This window comes from Oryctolagus cuniculus, chromosome X (genome assembly GCF_051225735.1).
Source record: "Oryctolagus cuniculus isolate XC-2025 breed Fujian yellow rabbit chromosome X, ASM5122573v1, whole genome shotgun sequence".
Lineage (NCBI taxonomy): Eukaryota > Metazoa > Chordata > Mammalia > Lagomorpha > Leporidae > Oryctolagus > Oryctolagus cuniculus.
The window spans coordinates 2,627,501-2,648,708 of record NC_142888.1 but is presented as its reverse complement, the minus strand read 5'-3'; the positions used below and the strand labels follow the sequence as shown (position 1 = coordinate 2,648,708).

Here is a 21,208-nt window from a genome sequence, read left to right as displayed (position 1 = left end):
GTGGGGCAACCGGGACAGAACTGGCACTCCAACCGGGACTAGAACCCAGGGTGCCGGCGCCACAGGCAGAGGATCAGCCTAGTGAGCCGCGGCGCCGGCCAGCAAGTTTGTTTTTAACTGAATCCCAGATATCTTATCTATATTCTTATACCTTGGAATATCATCAACTTTGCAGTTAAGGAGATATTAGAATGCATGTATACTTTATAAGTGCCTAATACAGTGCACAAAACAAATGAAATTTGAGTCCTCAAATTTCTTTCCTTTGAAACCTAACTCTGAAAAGCATAAATCAGAACAACCTATTATATAGCGAATCCTGTGAAGAATCCCACAAAAGCAAATCACACAGTTTTATGTCATATAGGTACGACATATACTTTCCCAAATAAAACTCTTGTCAAGGTGTGAGCAGCTGCCACAGCAGTTAAGATGCTCACATCCCGAACTGGAGCGGCTTTTTTTGCGAGTACCCAGCTCTGCTTCCAACCTAGCTAATGCATAACTTGGGAAGCAGCAGGTGATAGCTCAAGTACTTAGATCCCTGCCACCCATGTGGAAGCCCTAGGTCGAGTTCCTGGCTCCCGCCCAGCCCAACCTCAGCTGTTGCAGGTATTTGGGAAGTGAACCAGTAGAGAGAAGATTTGTCACTCTGCTTTTCAAATTAAAAACAGACACTTCTCCAGTCAAGACCAATACAAACATATACAACTGGCATTGCAGCGCAATAGGTTAAGGCACTGCTTGAGACCCAGGCAATCCAGTTTGAGTCCTGGCTGCTCCACTTCTGATACAGTTTCCGGATAATGCACCAGAAAAGGCAGCTGATGACAGCCCAAGGACTTGTGCCCCGGTCATTCATATGGAAAACTAGAGTGGAGTTCCTGACTCTTAGCTTCAGCCTGGCTGTCTTGAGGAATGAACCAGAGATGGAAAACCTGTCTCTTCCTCTCCATCACTCTGCCTTTCAAATAAATAAATCTCCAAAATAACATAAAAAACTTTCCAGTAACAGATAAACGTGGCATATTATGATATGAAAATGTGGCATTATTAAAGGAATGGTATAGGGCCAGTGTTATGGCACAGCTGCCTGCGATGCCAGTTCCGATCCAGCTTCCCGATAACACATCTGGGAAAGCAGTGTAAGATGGCCCAAGTGTTTGGGCCTCTGCCACCCAGCTGGGAGACATGAAAGAGGCTCCTGGTGTCAGCCTGGCTCAGCACTGGCCATCGTGACCATCTGGGGAGTGTACCAGCGAATGAAGATCCCTGTCACTCCACCTCTCTCTGTAACTCTTTCAAATAAGTAAATAAATCTTAAAAAAAATTTAAAAATAAAGGAATGTGTGATATCTGGTCTGTTTTCATTACTATTTTTACTGTTTGATTCCTACAAAAAATGAAGTTTCCCAAAGCTCGGCAATATAATTAAAAAACATTGTTTTAAGTAAAAGATCATTGTTTCTTATTATTTTATCTCTGCCAGAAGGTAGTTCATCAAATTGACAAATGCGGAGAAAAATAAGATTAATGAAATGGTTTCTTTCGATCCTATACTCTTGCCCAACTCTGACTTGTTTTCTCCTCAGTATGTCTATTACAGAGAGATTCTAAGAAGAGTGGAAAACACAAAGGTTAGGAATGAGTTTACAAAATTAATAGCATTCTTAATGCAAGAGAAACAAGCTTCTTTCATATATTCCCTCCTCCAAAGCACATAAAGTTCTACATGCCCTGCAGTGTGCCAAATCAACTCTTACTCTTCACAGTAATCCTGTGCTGTAAATATGAGCATCATCCCCACTTTACAGATGATGCAACTGAGGCTTACAAAGATTGAGAAACTTGCTGAATGTTACACAGCTATTAGGTGGCAGAGAGCCAAAGAGTCTTGACTCTAAAATCCATACTATTTACCCACTACTACACCACTTATTACTATATTGCAGATGAAAGGGTACTGGGTTCCAGACTCAGCTTCACCCCTTGGGCAAATTATTTGACCTTGCTTAGAAGTCTGTCATGGGTGAAGAGGGCAACTGATGGCTTTCCAGTCTTCTCCACAGCATCTGACTGATGCTAAGAATTAAATTGCAAATATGCCATAAAAACTATAGAGCACCAAGTAAATGTGAGGTTTTTTTTTTTTAAACTTGAGCCAAAGTGGAATATATTTTTATCCTTTCAAATAGTTCAAGGTCCTAAAAATAAGCTTAATAGTAATTAAATGATTAATATTTATAAGCAAAAGTCTGATAAATCAACTTCAGACATTCTGGAAAAGTCTAAACTATGGAAACAGTAAAAAGATCAGTGATCGCCTTCAGCATGAGAAGAAACAGAGGGATGAACAGGTGCATAGATTTTCAGCGCAATGAAACTATTCTGCATGAAAAAGGTAGAAATATGTCATTATATATTCCTAAATTCTTCCTAGTTATTATTTACTTATTTTAACTATTTCAAAGAAAGAGAAAGCCAGAGATTTCCCATCCACTGGTTCACTCTCCAAATGCCCACAACAGCCCAAGTCTCCCATATGGGTGGCAGCGATCCAAGTACTTGAGCCATCACCTGCTGCATCCCTAGGTGCTGATTAGCAGGAGACTGGATCAGAAGTAGAGCAGCTGGGACTTGAACTGGCACTCCGATTATGGGGTGCCAGCCCAAGAGCTTGATGTTCTTAAAAAAAAAAAAAAAAAGATCACTAAATTTGAAAGGCAGAGTTAAGAGACTGAAGCACAGAGAGACAGACAGACAGACAGACGGAGAGGTAGGTAGGGAGGTAGGAAGGGAGGCAGGCAGGCAGGTCTTCCATCCACTGGTTCACTCCCCAGATGGCCACAACAGCCAGAGCTGCGCCAATCCAAAGCCAGGAGCCGGGAGCTTCTTCCAGGTCTCACACGCAGGTGCAGGGGCCCAAGAACTTGGGCCATCTTCCACTGCTTTCCCAGGCCATAGCAGAGAGCTGGATCGGAAGAGGAGCAGCCAAGACGCACACCAGCACTCATGTGAGATGCCAGCATGGCAGGCAGCAGCTTTACCCACTAAGCCACAGCACCAGGCTCGAGCTTGATGTTCTTAAAAGTGCCCAGGACCATCTGGGGAGTGAACCATCGATGGAAGATCTCTCTCCCCATGTTGTCCGAGAGAACTTTATGCAGTATTGGCAATATTCTAAGATCTGCTCTAATACAGTAGCCCTAGACACACTGCCTATTGGAACAACTGAAATTCTGAAATTTGACTAGCATGCCTCAGGAACAGAATTTTTTTTTCATTTTTTAAAATGTATTTGTATTTGAATGGCAGGAGAGTCAGAGATCTATTCACTGGTTCACTCCCCAAATGCCCACCACAGCTAGAACTGGACCAGGCAGAAACCAGGAGCAAGGAATTCCCTCTGGTTTTCCCACATGAGTGGCAGGTATCTAAGTACTTGAGCCATCAACTGCTGCCTCCCAGGGTGTACACAGGAAGCTAGAAGGGGGAATAGAGCCAGGACTCAAACTCAAGACGCTATCACATGGAATGTGGGTGTCTCAAGCAGCATCTTAAACACTATGCCAAATCCAAGTCCCCAGAATTTTAGATTTTAACTTTAACAAATTTAAATAGCCACATGTTGCTAGTGGCTACCACACCAGCAGTTTTATACAATTCCTAAAGAGACCCTTACAGATTTACTGTAATATTACCTTCAGAAGAAAAAAGCTGCCTCAAGAGACCATTCAAATGTGGAAGGGGAGAGGGAACGGGAGAGGGGAGGGTTGCGGGTGGGAGGGAAGTCATGGGGGGGGGAGCCACTGTAATCCATAAGCTGTACTTTGGAAATTTATATTCATTAAATAAAAGTTAAAAAAAAAAGAGACCATTCAAGTGGATGTAGTTGAGAAACAATGTCACAATTAGCTGAGCAGGTCACAATTAACTGAGTGACTAGGCTGCTTAAAACCACCAGGAGCCAATAAATCCCATTACCAACTGTTTCTCACTTCAAGTCCCATAATGTAACCAAATAATGACAAAACAGTCACTTTACCTTTAATTCCTTCAATATTTTCAAAAGAACACAATTTGTTCCAGTTAGTGACCCGAGAGGAAATTAAAATTAAAAAAAAAAAAAAAATAAGGGTCATAAGGAAGTAACTAAAAAATGATTCTTGCAGATACAATTTATTCAACTAATTTTTTTTTTTGACAGGCAGAGTGGATAGTGAGAGAGAGAGACAGAGAGAAAGGTCTTCCTTTGCCGTTGGTTCACCCTCCAATGGCCGGCGCGGCCGGCGCGCTGCGGCCGGCGCACCGCGCTGATCCGATGGCAGGAGCCAGGTGCTTCTCCTGGTCTCCCATGGGGTGCAGGGCCCAAGCACCTGGGCCATCCTCCACTGCACTCCCGGGCCACAGCACAGAGCTGGCCTGGAAGAGGGGCTACAGGGACAGAATCCGGCGCCCCAACCGGGACTAGAACCCGGTGTGCCGGCGCCGCAAGGAGGAGGATTAGCCTACTGAGCCACGGTGCCGGCCTCAACCAATTTCTTAATGAAAATTCAAATATCAGTATTTAACGGTGTATTTTTAATTCTATGTCACAGTCAGTTGGAAATCAAAAGGACAAAGATGCCCAGAAATGCATGAGCAAAGAAAGAAGGCGTAAGGCAAGCAAAGTAAGACCAGAGAGATACTTATGACTATTCATTTTCAGCTGTTAACCAGAGCTCTGAACCTCCAGGAGTCATTACCTCTTATCTTGGTCATTGGAAATACTAGTTGACTAAACCTCAGTTCCTAATTCACCGATTTTTTGTCCTTATGCCAGTGGCATAAAAGGGAACTTATGTCCTCAATTGCAGTGGCTTTTTATCAGAGTTCTCCCCTGGGGAATCTACCAAATCAGACAGAGACTGGCTCCCTCCCCCAAGGGAATAAGTGTCGAAAGTGTCAGAGTTGAATCCCTACAGTACGTTCGGTCCACAGCTTCTTTTTCAGTCCTGCAAGCACTGGATCTTTCTTTTAGAATACAAAGAGAGGGAGAGAAAGAAAAGAGACGTAATTGAGAAGTCGCAACACACTCGTGCACAGACATCAAAATACCTGACCTTAGAAACAGGCCCCCAACAGCTAATTTTTGACATTTTGCTCAGATGAAAACCAGACCTTTGTTCTCCCTTTTGAAGTTCACGAATCACATTAAGGAAAAATATTTCGTAATTTCATACAGGAATGATTTTTAAGAGTATTGAAATACGTAATTAAGCAATATTACATAGCCCCGTGCAACCAAGCAGGCGATCCAACGAGGTGAACGTTTCAGTAAGCTCACCTGCAAGGAAAAACAGTGTTTCCACCTTCTCAGCCCCATTCCCTGCAGGGCTCCGTTCCTGGGCACCGAAAGCTCTCATACCCTATTCGTTGTGCAATCTTTTTCAAACTCCACCCACTGAGCGCAAGAACAAGTGGAATTCTCCCATTCTGAAAAAGGTCTCGATTTCTCCTGTATCCAGGGAGACACTGAAAACTCCTTGACGTGAGTCAAGTAAGGCAAGGGGAACGGTCCAGCCAAGGCCAGGGTCAGGGAGGCGCTCAAGTTTCCGTTCACCAAATGAAAAAAAAAAAAAAAAAAAAAAGAAGAAGAAAAGAAAGAAAGAAGGGGTGGTGGGGAGGAGGACAGCAGAGCTGGGAGGACAGCTATCAGGCAACACTGCTCCCAAGTCTGCGGGACCAAGGTCCCCTGGCATCGCCTCTCCATCTCCGGCTCCACGTGCATCCAGGCCTGTGGCACGCAGACGAGCCCCAGCGCTTGGGTCCCGGCAGCTTAGTGACCCCCAGGCCCCACGGTGCTCACCGGCCCGCTGTCCGCGCAGTTGCGGGGAGCGCAGAGGGCGGGGGAAGGAGGACGAAGCGCAGCCCCGGCTCCCGCGCGGTTATCTTACTGCGCAACAGCCTCACCAGAGCTGCCCGCGTACATCCCGCAACGCGCCTTGCGCACCTGCCGGGTCCAAGCAGGGTGAGCCGTGATCCCATTGAGCCCCAAGACGGCAGCGCCCGGCGCCGGGAGCACGGTGACGAAAGGGGCTGAGTGAACACCTGGCGCCCGGGGCCCAACAGTGCCTCCCGCACGTGGCTGTCACACCTGGCGCGCCCCTGCCTGGCACTCCGTACCCCTCACACTCGGGTGCGCCCCTGCCCTTCCCCCCTCCGCGTCACACCCCTGAATCTTTACCGTCGTTCCTTCCCCCCTATCCATCCTGGTCCCACCTCCCCCGCACCTGCTCCCACTGTCGTCAACCCCGGGAGGGAAAAGGGCCGGATGTTCGTCCCATGGCTAAAGGTAAACCGGAGAGAGTGAGGAGGTGGATCCCGAAAAGGATAGCCCGAGCATGCCCTCGGTCCAGCAACGAGGGCGTCCCCCCGACTGACCTTCTGTCGCGGGCCGCGTCGCCGTCCACCCCGGCTGGCCTCAATAGCCTCCTCGGCGCCGCCGCCTCTTCCCCGCGCTGCCTCCTCTACCCGCGTCGCCATGAGGTGACGGCAGCAGCCAAACAAGCGGCCCGACGAGAGGCACGGAACCTCTCAGGGCCTTGCGCCCCGCCCTCAAACCCTCCCGGCCTATCGCCGTATGTTAATCTTCCCACGTGACCGGAGGAGGTTGGCCCCTGAGGGGATGAAGCGAGATGGGGGTGGGGAGCATTGAATTCTGGGCTGGGCTTCTGCGAGGGCCGAAGGGCAGACAGAGGCCATGAGAGTCTGCGCGGACCCGAAAAAGGACTCGGAAACGTACTACAAATCCCAGCAGGCAGCGCAGCCACGACTCGCAGACCCTCAACGGCACTGAAGCGTAATACGGCGTCCTGAGAATGGGAGAGTAAGTGCTGTGCTGCGTGTGCAGCCTAATGGGTCTTGTAGTTTCTGCGGGCGATGTCCCGGTCCCGGAAGGTACACATTATCCTTCAGGGAAACTTTTAATATAGTCCAATACTTGAGAAGGAGCGGGGCCAGGGACGCTTTGTTGTGTTTTTGTTTTTGTTGCTGTTTTCTGAAATTGAGTGCGAATGGTTTGCTGATAAGGAAAGATACTTCGCTATGTTCATGGCGGGAACTGTAAAAGATCAGAATTTGAGGTTTGGGGCTTGGAGTGCTGCCCTTCCACCAGTTACTAAGGCTTCTCTGTCTCCCCCTCCTACAGAATGGGGCTGCCTCCTATTCACCTTGGCTGAGCCTTCAGCCCAGGACTTCTCGCACAGTTCTTTGCACTTAGCTGGACCCTAATTCATGTTGATTGTATCCTCCTCTCTGCCAGTCATTTCATTACTTCAGTTTTTCTACAGACTCGGTTTGCTGAATCAGTTTTTTTTTTTTCTTGATATGATTGGGAAGGAGAAGAGTTTTCCTCGGAAATATTTACTGTTTCCATATGATGGGAGTAAATCTCTAATGGCAGAGCCTCTGAAAGTTACACACCATTATGAAATCCTAACATATGAGAATTGTCTTAAATAACTCTTCATCAACGTGCAAATTCTGCGCCATTTTTTATAACAATTGAATACAAAACAGTGGTAGCAGGCACCAAAAAATTGATAACATATGAGAGCAAATTTCAACATTGGGGAAATTCCATCCATTAATTTTAATTACATTTATAAATTTGGAAAAATTACCATTCATCTGCTTTACGAGCAGAATACCTCAGTACAGCTTTGAGGCAGGTGGCCATACACCAGACTCTATAAAGCTGATGGTCTCAGTCACTTTGTCTCATCTTCTTAAAGACATAAGCCCCAGCAAGATGCAGAAGGAATCTATCATAATGCATTTCTCCAGGGAATTGAGTGACCAAATGTACAATAGTTAAATGATGGTACAATAGAATACCATACAACTACTAAAATGATAAGCACTTTTTAATTGATCTAGAGAAAAAGATTTCTTTTAGTAAAATTACCTGAGACTATGTTAATAGATGTTTAGAAGAGTATTCATCAAAATGTTAATAGTGTTTTCTCTGGGTGGTGAGATGGCAACTATTTTCACTTCATGAGTTTAGGCAGTCTTTAAGTATGTATGGAACAAAAAATGAATAGTTATGTTCACCAAGAAATTATTTTTATATCCCTTGTCTATATTCCCATGGAACAGTGATCTTTCTACATTTTACTTGTTGAACATGATGGTTAGTGGTATATTAAGCCTGTGATTTTAAAGTAAACTGAAAGTATGTTATTTCAAGAATTAAAGGAAAAAAGAAAGGAAGACAGGAAGGAGGAATTGAAAGAGAGAGGGAGGGAAATATGCTTATCTGCTTAGAATTGTTTCTATGAAATACATGAAATCTGTTCTCTATATTAATAAAAAGTTTTTGTTAAAAAAGGGAAAAAAGAAAATGAAATATACAAGTGACCTAACATATAGCTACTCATATATTAATATATAAATACCACGTGATATATGCATATGTGTGTATACACAAGCATGTTCACATGCGTGCACATACCAAGGAATGAGAATGAAGTGAAAAGATAGGAAAACAAGATGGTGTCATGATAAGTTGAATTTATTATATACATATCTTAAGGATTGTACACAAGCTGGAGGTGAACCAAATTTTTATTCTGAGCTTCTTGACAGCTGAGAAAATAGGAAAAAGCACAATTTACCGATTGATTCAAAACATCACAAAACAAAAACTAGTTGCTCTTATAATTTCTTTTTCTCAAAAGCAGGAGTTGAGAACTCCATCTGGGTCTCCCAGATGGTTTCTTTTTTTTTTAAGATTTATTTATTTACTTGAAAGAGTTACACACACACACACACACACACATACAGAAAGAGAAAGAGAGAGAGAGAGAGAGAGGTCTTGCATCCACTGGTTCGCTCCCCAGATGGCCTCATCGGCTGGAGCTATGCCGATCCGAAGCCAGGAGCCAGGTCTTCTTCTGGGTCCCCCATGCAGGTTTAGGGGCCCAAGTCCTTGGGCCATCTTCCACTGCTTTCCCAGGCCATAGCAGAGAGCTGGGTCAGAAGTGGAGCAGCCAGGTCTCGAACCAGCGCCCATATGGGATGCTGGCACTGCAGGCGGCGGCTTTACCTGCTGCACCACAGTGCTGGCCCCTCTTATAATTTCTTTAACATAGGTTCTGTTGCTCTTAAAATCCATTCACAAGGTCTTTGATGCTCTTCCTTTGAAAAGATGGAGTCGATTCCCCTTGCCTTGAATATGAGCCAGACTTAGAGATTTTGTTTCTAAGAAATACAGCATAGCAGAAGCAGAAGAATGCAGGAAAGTAACTTCCAAAGCAAAGTGAGAGAAAGGATAGCTTCTGCCTGGCTCTCTGGGTCTTGGATGACTCTCTTCTTCCTTGGATCTGGCTATCCTGATTTTTTGATAGACCCATTCTTTCATTAAAGTGTTATATTACAGGCCTCCAGAGAGGTTACTGTCAAGCCTTAGCCCAAGGCTTTGGAAAGCACTTTGCTTATCTCAGCCAGGATCCATTGCTGGGGTTACATTTTAGGTCTTCAAGAGCTATGGTTTCCTTATTCTCAAGTCTTAAAGGGGCACCCCATGTTCTTTATTGATTGTTCTGACCTTTGCTCCAGGAAGTATTATCTCTGTGAAGAACTGTGCCTGCCAGGAGGGTAAAGGTCATAAGAACAACAGCTCCTTGTTGAATAGGGGGCAGTTTCTCCAAGCTCCCTAAGGGCTTTGCCTGTAACCTGAATATTTTATGGGTCCATTTATTCAGCTGTTTATCAAAGTCTTGATGAGGCGGGCACTTTGACACAGCAGGTTAAGAATAAGATATTGCTTGGGATGCCTGCATCCCATACTGGAGTGCCTGGTTGGAGTCCTGACTACTCTACTTCTCATCCAGATTCCTGCTAACGCACCTGGGAGGCAGCAGGTGATGAATCAAATATTAGGACCCTGCAACCAATGTGGGAGACCAGGATGGCTCCTGGCTTAGGTGTGGCCCAAAGGTGTTTAGGAAGTGAACCAACACATGGAAGACTTCTCTCACTGTATGTGTCTGTATATGTGTCTGTGTGTGTCATTCTGCCCTTCAAGTAGATAAAAATAAATTAAAAAATTTTAAACACTGTTTTTTTTACTTGAAAGGCAGAGTTACAAAGAAGCAGAGGCAGAGAAAGAGAGAGAAGTTTTCCATCCGCTGGTTTACTCCCCAGGTGGCACAATAGCTGGAGCTGCACCCTTCTGAAGTCAGGAGCCAAGAGCTTTTCCAGGTCTCCCACTTGGGTGCAGGGGCCCAAGGTCTTGGGCCATCCTATGCTGCTTTCCCAGGCACATCAGCAGGGAGCTGGATTGGAAGTAGAGCAGCTGGGACCCTAACTGGCGCCCACATGGGATGCTGGCACTGCAGGCTGGGGCCTTAACTCACTGTGCCACAATGCCAGTCCCAATAAATATTTTTTAAAAAGTCTTGAACAAGCAGGCACAAAACAACTGGTATAAATAGTAAGCTGAGCTCAATTATGTCCCAACTCCTTGACCTATTAGGTGGTTCTGCCTTCATTTTCATGAAATACAAAGTACTCAGAGAAGACTCACCACTATTACTGAGGCAGGAGTTTTTTCGGCCACATAGCCAGTATCAGGGAACTGGAACCCTCAGAGTTCATAGCTAGACAGGGGCGATTTAGAAATTTAGCCTGGAGTATTATCCCAGAGAGAACAAGCAGCAGATTTACAAGAGTCTTATACTCTGTTAATGCAAGGGTGATGAGACTGTCACATATTTTAAACTATGTACATATTTTGAATATCACTGATTTAATTAAATTAATGTGAGCCCATTTCTAACACCACTTACAATGGTAATACTAATTTCACCAATGAAAAAGATATTTCTACCTATTTTACTACTTAGCAAAGACTCTGATGTTGATTGAACTATGGCTAACAGAAGCATATGCAGTGGCTAAAATATAGAATGTGGATTCTGTGACTGATACTAGCTGACCACCTGGCATATGAAGTCCTGAGAAGGATCATGAACAGCCTTTGACCTAATACAACATCCTCCTCTTTGTCCTCCTCCTTCCCCTCCTTCTGTTCTTCCTCCTCTATCTTTGCTAACAGTAAATTACAGACCCCACGATACCGTAAAACAAAATCGAAGGTACTGGCAGATCTAAAGAGGCAATGTAGCCATCAAGAGTGGAAACCTAAAAACCTGGGGAGAGGGTCAGGAAGGTCAGGCTGGAATGTTTGGAAGACTCAGAATCTTGGTCAAAAAGAGAACTTCAAGAATAAGCTACCCTGCGTGTGGGGTGGAGGCCCCAGTTATGTTAACCTAATGGCTTTGATCAGTAGCAGTTTTTCTGACTTCTTACCAACTTCCCCATTGTCATCAGGACTCCTACATGGCTCTGACCACAGAGAGAGAATGCAGAGATGTGTGAGACTCTCAGGTTGCTCATTGTTCATAAAAGTGGATTTTGACTTTATACATCAGGACTAAGAGCTTGGTTAATATGTAGCTACCTCTGAGAGAGGGCGTTCAGAGAAGGCCCCCCAGGAAGCCGGGTTTGCCCCTGGTATACATACCAAGGGCACTATTCTACTTCCCGTCCCAGGCCAGTCCCCACTCTTCAGTGCAGTGGCTTGGCTAATGGACTCTTTGCCTCAGCCAAGTGGTAAGCATAGTCAGGGCAGGGAATATGCCCATAGAACTGCTGTATTCACAGTGCCTGGCAGAATGCCAGATACACAGAAAGCTCTCAATACATACTTTCTGAGAAAGAGTCGCTCTGAATACATCAAGTGCACTGATGAATTTTTTGAATCTGTTCAGATAAGAGTAAAACCCTCCATGCCAAAGTGATATTCCTTCCTGTGGCCTCACAGAGAGTCTTCTGGTAGAGGGTTCACTCTGCAATACTGTGAAGACCCTGGGCAGCCACAGGACCAAGACCACCCTGGGATAAACTTGGTGACAACAGAAAATTTTCATTCATCAATGAAGCATTTCCTGAGCACTTACTACATTCAAAGCACTTTATTATTAGACATTGGACATGCCTCAACTTAGAATAAGAGGCTTGTGGGGCCGGCGCTGTGGCACAGTGCCAGCCCCCCTAAATTCACTTTTAAAGTTCCAAGTAGCTGGGCCAGTTCTAAGAGTCCATACTTTATTAGCTTGTGCTAATTCTATCGTTATAATTCATGTGTAATTACCATTTTCTTAATCTTCCATTAGACTAGAGGTCTCCTTGAGAGGGGATTGCTTTTTAGAGTACATAGAGGTACCAGATTATTTGCTAAATGAATAATGAACAACATTGCAATTCAAATGGTGTGGATCTGTCCATAATTACTGGATAATCAGCTAAAGTCTGATTTAAATTTTTCAAATTTAAAGAAAAAAATTATACCAAGGATCTGATTTAGGCTTGTTCTAAATCATTTTTAAAAATTGTACCTCTGAGGTATTATAAAAAGTTGGTGCTAGGGGCCAGTGCTGTGGCGTAGCAGGTAAAGCTGCCGCCTGCAGTGCCAGCATCCCATATGGGTACCGGTTCAAGTCCTGGCTATTCCACTTCTAATCCAGCTCTCTGCGATGGCCCGGGAAAGCAGTAGAAGATGGCCCATGTCCTTGGGCCCCTGCACCCACATGGGAGACCCAGAAGAAACTCCAGGCTCCTGGCTTCAGATCGGCGCAGCTCCAGCCGTTGCAGCCAATTGGGGAGTGAACAAGTGGATGGAAGACCTCTCTCTCTCTGCCTCTCCTTCTCTCTGTGTGTAACTCTGACTTTCAAATAAATAAATAAATCTTAAAAATAAAAAGTTGATGCTCATGTACTCATGCTAACATGAACTGAAAATTCATATATTTACTTCATTTTTTAGCTTGACCTCCTAGCAAATCTTTAGCTTCATTGCTTTGGCTGCTGTATCAGGAGGTCCTCCCTTGTCTGGGAGATTTAAGAGCATAATTTGTCGATGCACATCTCTTATTTTTCCTTTATTGGTAGTAGGGCTTACGCCTAGTTTTAATGATGCTTCTCGTTTTGTCATTTTGGGTTCAAATCCACCTCTGTAATAGCCACCACTGAAGGCAGATTTTGGTAGACTTTGAAAAACTGTTTTACTTGAGGCTCCATATACTTCATGGCTTGCAACGCATAACGGCCTGCAAATCCTGCGGCAGCAGCGGTCAGTCCAGCTGCTACCACTGTACTGGCCATGGCTCAAGATCAAGCTCAGCTCCCCTGCCTTTACCGGGAGTGTGGTACATCACAGTCCAGAGGCCACAGCCACCAACCAGATGCCTTTATCAAAAAGCGAGGAACCACCAGCAACATGCATAAACAACCCAAGCATAGGCTCCCTGAGGAATTCTAATGAAAGTTTAAAGTGACATCTGAGCCATGCCTCAAAGGGCCAACAGGAGCAGGTGTTTGGCCTAGTGGTTAAGATGCCCACATCCCATATTGGACTGCCTTAGTTGAATTCCCACCTCTGGCTCCTGACTCCAGCTTCCTGCTAATACAGACCTTGGGAGACAGCAGGTGATGGCTCTAATACTTGGGTCCCTGCCACACATGTGAGGGACCTGGATTGAGTTTCCCAGCTCCAAACTTTGACCTGGCCCAGTCCTGGTCATTTGGCATTTGGAGAGTAAACCAGTAGATGGGAGTGGGTTTTCTTTCTCTCTCTCCCTCCCTCCCTTCCAAAGAAATAATTAAAAGAATTTAAAGTAAATAAAATGTGGAGTAAGTGCTTGGTGCTGTGTGTGTGTGTGTTTTTTTTTTTTTAATAGGCAGAGTGGACAGTGAGAGAGAGAGACAGAGAGAAAGGTCTTCCTTTGTTGTTGGTTCACCCTCCAATGGCCACCGTGGCCGGCGCGCTGCGGTCGGCGCACCGCACTGATCCGATGGCAGGAGCCAGGTGCTTCTCCTGGTCTCCCATGGGGTGCAGGGCCCAAGCACTTGGGCCATCCTCCATTGCACTTCCGGGCCACAGCAGAGAGCTGGCCTGGAAGAGGGGCAACCGGGACAGAATCCGGTGCCCCGACCGGAACTAGAACCCGGTGTGCCAGCGCCGCAAGGCAGAGGATTAGCCTACTGAGCCGTGGCGCCGGCCGGTGCTGTGTTTAAGACACTGTTCGGATGCCTGCATCCCACATAAGACTTCTTGGTTCAACTCCTCACTCCTGATTCCATCTTCCTGTTAATGCACACTCTGGGAGGCAGTGATAATGACTCATATAGTTGGGTCTCTGCCGTCCATGTGGGAGACCCAGATTAAGTTACAGGTTCCTGGCTTTGGTCTGGCCCACTCCTGTCTATTGCAGGCATTTGGGGAGTGAACCAGCACATGGGAGATCTCTCTCTCTCTCTCCTCTTTTTTTTTTTTAAAGATTTATTTATTTATTTGAAAGTCAGAGTTACAGAGAGAGGTAGAGACAGAGAGAGAGGTCTTCCATGTGCTGGTTCACTCCCCAGATGGCCACAGCGGCCAGAGCTGCACCGATCCGAAGCTAGGAGCCAGGAGCTTCTTCCAGGTCTCCCAAGAGGGTGCAGAGGCCCAAGGACTTGGGCCATCTTCCATTGCTTTCCCAGGCCATAGCAGAGAGCTTGATAGGAAATGGAGCAGCTGGGACTTGAACCTGCGCCCATATGGGATGCTGGCACTGCAGGTGGTGGCTTTACCCGCTACACCACAGCGCTGGCCCCTCTCTCTCCTCTTACAAATTAATAAAATAAATACAAAATAAAAGAGCCAACAAGAGTTAAATTAACCACAGTAGTTTGACTTGTCTATCTAAAACTATTTTCAGACCAAGAAAAACTCCCACTAGCTTTTATTTTTTAAGTATTTTTCATTTTTATTTGAAAGACTGAGAGAGAGAGAAATCTTCCATCCACTCCCCAAATGCCCATCAGGCCAAAGCTAAGAGCCAACAACTCCATCCAGATCTCCCATGTGGATGACAGAGACCCAAGTCCTTGAGCCATCGCCTGCTGCCTCCCAGGGTGTGCATCAGCAGGAAGCTGCATAAGAAGCAGTGGAGCTGGATGTGAGCTAGGCACTCTGATATGGCATGTGGATATTCCAAGCAATGACTTAACCACTGCACCAAATGCCAGCCCCTCCAGCTAGCTTTTAAATCAGTCAAGAGTATAATTTCATCAAAGGAGTTGAGTTTCATGTTGGTTGCATGCTATTGGGTGTGTAGGTAGTGAATAGGAGTATTTGCATTTTCATGAAACAAAGGCTTTATTGTTTACAATTACCGAATACCATCTTTCTGAGCTAACCCTGATTTTAGTCCTTAGAGGAATTTGGCCAAATTCTGCATCTACTATAGATGTCCACATTTTTGGAAGACACCGATTTAAAAAAATGATTATACTTTGTACCAAGATTGCTTAGGCATGTTGATGGCAGGTGGTGGAATGTACTTTCAGATTGGCACACAGGGGGTGCCAGCTCTAGTACTAAATGGATACATAAAATCTCTTCTCATGTACAGATTCTTAGGAGAGAGCATGTATGTTGAAAAAAATCATGTACGTGTATTATATATTTCAGGGTATTGGTATTCATAAATAATTTTGTTCTGATTTGTTTCCCCAAGTCTTTTTTTTTAAAGATTCGTTTTATTTATTTGAAAGACAGAGTTACAGAGAGAGAGGTCCTCCATGCGCTGGATCACTCCCCAGATGGTCACAGCAGCTGGAGCTGAGCCAATCCGAAGCCAGGAGCCACAAGTTTCTTCCGGGTCTCCCACGTGGGTGCAGGGGCCCAAGGAATTGGGCCATCTTCTACTGCTTTCCCAGGCCATAGCAGAGAGCTGGATTGGAAGAGGAGCCAGCACCCATATGGGATGCCGGCGCTTCAGGCCAGAGCTTTAACCCACTATGCCACAGTGCTGGCTCCTGCCCAAGTCTTAGCTGTATTATTATAGACTTTCAAGGAAACAGAAACTGTTTTAATTTATAAAACAATGGGAAAGACAAATAGAAACTACTCATGGGGTTTTGGCTTTATTGGAAATCACTTCATAGAACATCATGTTTTCCTTGAGAAAATATCTCTGACTTGAAATGTTATCCTTTTACACTAAACTTCTTTATCAAAGTTGGTCTGAGAACCAAAATTTCAAATTCTCCTGAGATGATAAAATACAGCTCCCAGGCCCCTCTCCAAGGTCTCATTTGGATAAAACTGGCATTTTAACGGATATTTAATCCTCTATCCATGAGTATATTGTTTCTTTCCATTTCTTCTTCTCTCTTTTTTTTAACGTTTATTTATTTATTTATTTGAGAGGCAGAGTTAGAGAGAGGGAGAGGGAAAGATAGAGATCTTCCATCTGCTGATTCACTTCCTAAATGGTGGCAACAGCCAGAACTAGGTAGATCCAAAGCCAGGAGCCAGGAGCTTCTTCTGGGTCTCCCACATGGGTGCAGGGGCCCCAGCATTTGGGCCATCCTCTGCTGCTTTCCCAGGCCATTAGCAGAGAGCTGGATCAGAAATGGAGCAGCTGGGACTTGAACTGGCGCCCATATAGGATGCTGGCACCGCAAGCCGTGGCTTTACCTGCTGTGCCACAGCACCAACCCCAATCTTTCCATTTCCTTAGGCATTCTTTAATATCTCTTTTCATTGCATGTACATTGTTTGTTAGATTTTTCCTTAGGGACCTTTTTTGTTTGTTGATAAGTAAAATGGTAAAATGAAAATAATAGAATGAAACACTCCAGACATACAGAAAGCTATAAAGCAATTAAAGTGAATAGCTTTCTACTGAGAATGCATCAGTCAAGGTTCTGTCAAAGGACAGCAATGACACATTTAACATTTAACAACAAGAATTAAGCCATGTATCTGTGAGCTGAAAAGGCAAAAAGGGACCACTACCTGCAGACATTTAACCCACCAGCTAAGATGCTGGTGGTGATACTCCCATCCCATATTGGAGTACGTGGGTTCAACTCCTGACTCCAGTTTCCAGCTAGTGCATATCCTGGGAGATATTAGGTGATGACTCAAGTAATTGGGTTCTGCCACCCACATGAGAGACTTGGATTGTTTCCAGCTGGTTCCTGGCTTCAGCTTGACCTAGTGTCTGTTGTTGTGGACATTTATGAGACTGACGCGCTGCCTACTGCACTAAGGAGGCAACTAGTTGTGGACATTTAAAGAATGAATCCCAGCGGATGGAGGACCTCTCTTTCTCTCTCTCTCTCTCTGTTTCCCCTCCTCTCTCTGTAACTCTGCCTTTCAAATAATAATTTAAAAAAGAATGAATCAACACTAGCATGGGGCACTAGCTCTGTCTTCCAGATGATAGATAGATCCATATAGAGATATAGATATTTAGATAGATGATAGGTATAGATAGATAGATCACTAAAGCAGCAGTTTAGAGATAAATGATAATCACTAAAGTAGCAATTTCTAGAAGTACCTCATCCACAGGACTAGAGGGGAAAAGAAAGAGGTGGGAATGATCAAGACTAACAAGCTTGGAGGAGAAGCCCTGGGGGTTCAGGACCAGTCCTCCGAGAAGGAGGTACTATCAGTGCCCAGGCTCCGAGGGCATCATGAGATTCGTTCTGAGGGAAAGCTGCACATAGGAATCAACTGCTACCACTACAAACAGCCAAAGCCAGGTGAAGGTCCTTGCCGAGTTTGTGATGTCAAAGACCCCAAAATGAATGACCCCCCCTCCTTCCTCCTGCTTTCCAGTCCCCCCCAGTGCCTTGTAGCCTGCTAGCAAAGGAGAACCGAGGTCCAGAGTCCCAGCCGCCACATCCCGGGGCAGAGCGTGGAAGCCAGGGTTTGAGGCTCAGAGAAAAAAAAGCTTAATGACCAGCACAGGTGTCCACCTTCCAGATGGAGAAGATCTGGGAGGCCCTCAGGTCGGGCCAGGCTTTCACAGTATCCAGGGCTGGATCATGGGAAGGTCTTAGTGAGAGTCCAGGGGTACAGGGTTGTGGAGGGGATTCTGAGTAGCCCAAATGGCAGAGTGACAATTCACAGTATTATCAATGCTACTTTTTTTTTCTTTGACAGGCAGAGTTAGAGAGAGAGAGAGAGAGAGAGAGAAAGGTCTTCCTTCCGTTGGTTCACTCCCCTAATGGCCAATCCGAAGCCAGGAGCCAGGTGCTTCCTCCTGGTCTCCCATGTGGGTGCAGGGCCCAAGCACTTGGGCCATCCTCCACTGCCTTCCCGGGCCACAGCAGAGAGCTGGACTGGAAGAGGAGCAACCGGGACTAGAACCCGGGGTGCCAGCGCCGCAGGCAGAGGATTAGCCTAGTGAGCCACGGCACCTGCCTCAATACTACCTTTCTAATAATTCCTTAGTATCACCCAATATCCAGTCAATTTTCAAATTCATTCTATTGACTCAAGAATATCTAGAGTATATACAGGTATAATTATATATATGTATATATATATATGGATGCAAGTATATCTAAAATCATACCCATTTTTAAATGTATTTGAGTTGGAATTCCCATAACATAAAATTAACCATTTTAAGGTAAATAATTCATTGGAATTTAGTACATTCACAATGTTATGTCACCACCACCTCTAGTTTCAAAATAGTTCCATTATTCCAAAATAAAATCCATTAAATAGTTTCTCCTCAATCTGCCTTACCCCGGCCCTTAGCAACCACCAATCTTCATTCTGTCTCTATGATTTTACCTGTTCTATTTCATAAAAATGGAATCATGCAATGTGACCTTTTGTGTCTGACTTCTTGCACTTAGCATAATGCTTTTGAGATATACTCGCATACAATATCACTGATGCTGGAAAGGCAGCCAGCAGTGACTATGACATTTTAGCATTCCTGATATTATTAACCATTCTCTTTTCTCACTTGATTGCTTTTGTTTCACTGAGCCCAACTTTAGTTTATATTCATGAATTCATTTCTGCTGTTTTTTTAAAGATTTATTTATTTGAAATAGTTACACAGAGAGAGGAGAGGTAGAGAGAGGGGGAGAGAGAGAGAGAGAGAGGTCTTCCATCCGTTGGTTCACTCCCCAATTGGCCGCAACGGCTGGAGCTGCACCGATCCGAAGCCAGGAGCCAGGAGCTTCTTCCAGGTCTCCCACGCGGGTGCAGGGGCCCAAGGACTTGGGCCATCTTCTACTGCTTTCCCAGGCCAGAGCAGAGAGCTGGATCAGAAGTGGAGCAGCCGGGTCTCAAATTGGTGCTCATGTGGGATGCTGGCGCTTCAGCCCAGGGCATTAACCTGCTGCGCCACAGTGCCAGCTCCTCTGCTGTTGTTTTTAGTTTCTTTCTGATTTTTTTTTTTTTTGGTCTCTCATGAAATTGCCTTATTGATGTGTCATGTTACAAAAAGTAACCTATACTAAGTTAAAAAGTTTAAGATACACAGATATAAGTCAAAAACAATCACTTATACACTTGCCACAAAGATACAGCCATTATTAGTACTCTGTCATGTAGCCTTACAATTTTGTTTTCTATACATAAGAATGTATGGCACAAATGTATAAATGTGTAGTTTTTCATCTTTACATAAAATTTACCATTTTAACCATTTAGAATTAGAATATAATGATTTTACAACTTGTGCATGAATGAATCTAGGTGCTGAGTTCCTAATGTCCACACAGGGAAACCAGCAGCCATTTTCCATCCCCTGATGAAGAATTACTCACCACCTGTGCTTGTGTCAAGGGACCCAAAATGGAGTTGGATTAAGCTGAGCATCTAGTTGTCAGTTAGCAAGCAACAGCGAGGGGGGAGTTCCTCCCTGAGCTGTACCTTCAGTATGCAATCAGCCACATCCAGAAAGCTGTGGGGCTAATCGAAGGACTTGGGTTCAGGTTCTTCTAAAGATAAATTGTGAAGAAAGGGCTGGAGGGGAAAGTACAGATTAAAAAAAAATACTTGAAATGCATTCTTTTAATGGGCACGTCGAAGCTGCAGGGACGCCCATTTGAGTGAACTATAACGAAACACAAGGAAGTGATGAGTCTAGAAGTCAGGGAAGTCTGGAGAGGGCGTCGAGGAGCAGTGATTGGCACAGCTGCGCGGGGGATCCTGGGGGTGGCTGGCACCAAAATTCTATTTCTTGACCTGCATTATGATTGTCAGGGTGTTTGCTTTAAAATATTTTATTAAGCTACACATTTGTATGGTGTTCTACTTTTATATTCCAATGAAAAGATCTTGTAAAAATTAGCAATCTCCCTCCTTCACAATATCCTCCTCCTCAACACCCACTCCAGAGGCTGCCGATTTCATGTCTCAAAACACTTTCCTTTACTTGCCACTATATTTTGTACTAAGAAGCTTTATTCTCTTTAAAAAGCTGTTTTGTGATTTTTCACTTTTAGATCACGGCAGACATTTCTAGCTGCCCACTCTGAGATCAGTTCTTCCTCTCCTAAATAATAATAATAATAATAATAATAAATAACCAAAATATTAGTTACAGCCATGGACATGCAGAGCTAGGGTGGCCAAATGGCAAAGGCTTGGCCAAGGGGATGCATGGTGTGGCTGCTTCCTCCTTATGAGGCAGCAGCGCCCTTTGCTGCACCCTGCTGCTGGAGGACTGGAGCAGCCATATCAGCCTTGATCTGTCTTCCTCTGGATTTCCTTGGTGTGAGACAGAAATAAACATCCAAGAAGTGGGTGTTTGGTGCATCAGTTAAGTCACCACTTGGGATGCCTGCATCTCATATTGGAGAGCCTGGTCTGAGTTCTGGCTCCGCTTCCTATCCAGCTTCCTGCCAAAGCACATCCTGGGAGGCAGCAGATGATGGCTCAAGTACTTGGCTTACCACCTCTGTGGGAAACCCAGATGGAATTCTAGGCTCCTGGCTTTGACCTAGTATAGCCCTGGCTATTGCAGGCATTTGGGGAGTCAAATTGCAGATAGAAGATCTCCATCTCTGTGCCTTTCAAGTAAATAAAAATAAACAAAAAAAATTTTTAAATATAGGTCCCATCCTTGTTTTCAGAGAGGATCACTTAAAGAAAAGTTTAAGAAAAGAAATAACACATTCAGATTAGAGCACTGTGATTTTGGATTTCCTGTCATTTACCATCAAACTTATTCTCAAATCAGAGAAAGATATTATATATAGATTTGCTTCAAGGAAAGAGAGTCTAATGCCTTTTTTTTTTTTTTTTTTGACAGGCAGAGTGGACAGTGAGAGAGAGAGACAGAGAGAA

The 21,208-nt window shown here is 44.8% G+C and overlaps 2 protein-coding genes and 1 pseudogene across 6 annotated transcripts in view; 1 reads left to right on the top strand and 2 right to left on the bottom strand.

The window, feature by feature from the left end:
• Nucleotides 1–6,752, bottom strand: part of TXLNG (taxilin gamma) — a 60,619-nt gene extending 53,867 nt beyond the window's left edge. For both annotated transcript variants that reach the window (XM_002719921.5, XM_089324953.1), the window contains exon 1: nucleotides 6,424–6,752. In XM_002719921.5, coding sequence (XP_002719967.1) covers nucleotides 6,424–6,525 — 102 coding nt within the window. In that variant the 5' untranslated portion in view covers nucleotides 6,526–6,752. The remainder of the gene's footprint in view (nucleotides 1–6,423) is intronic.
• The window catches only part of CTPS2 (CTP synthase 2), a 196,239-nt gene continuing 181,726 nt past the window's right edge, over nucleotides 6,696–21,208 (top strand). For all 4 annotated transcript variants that reach the window (XR_016228542.1, XM_089324950.1, XM_070067268.1 and 1 more), the window contains exon 1: nucleotides 6,696–6,868. The gene's annotated coding sequence lies outside the window, so the exon portion shown is untranslated. The remainder of the gene's footprint in view (nucleotides 6,869–21,208) is intronic.
• Nucleotides 12,734–13,339, bottom strand: LOC100351099 (mitochondrial import inner membrane translocase subunit TIM14 pseudogene; annotated as a pseudogene).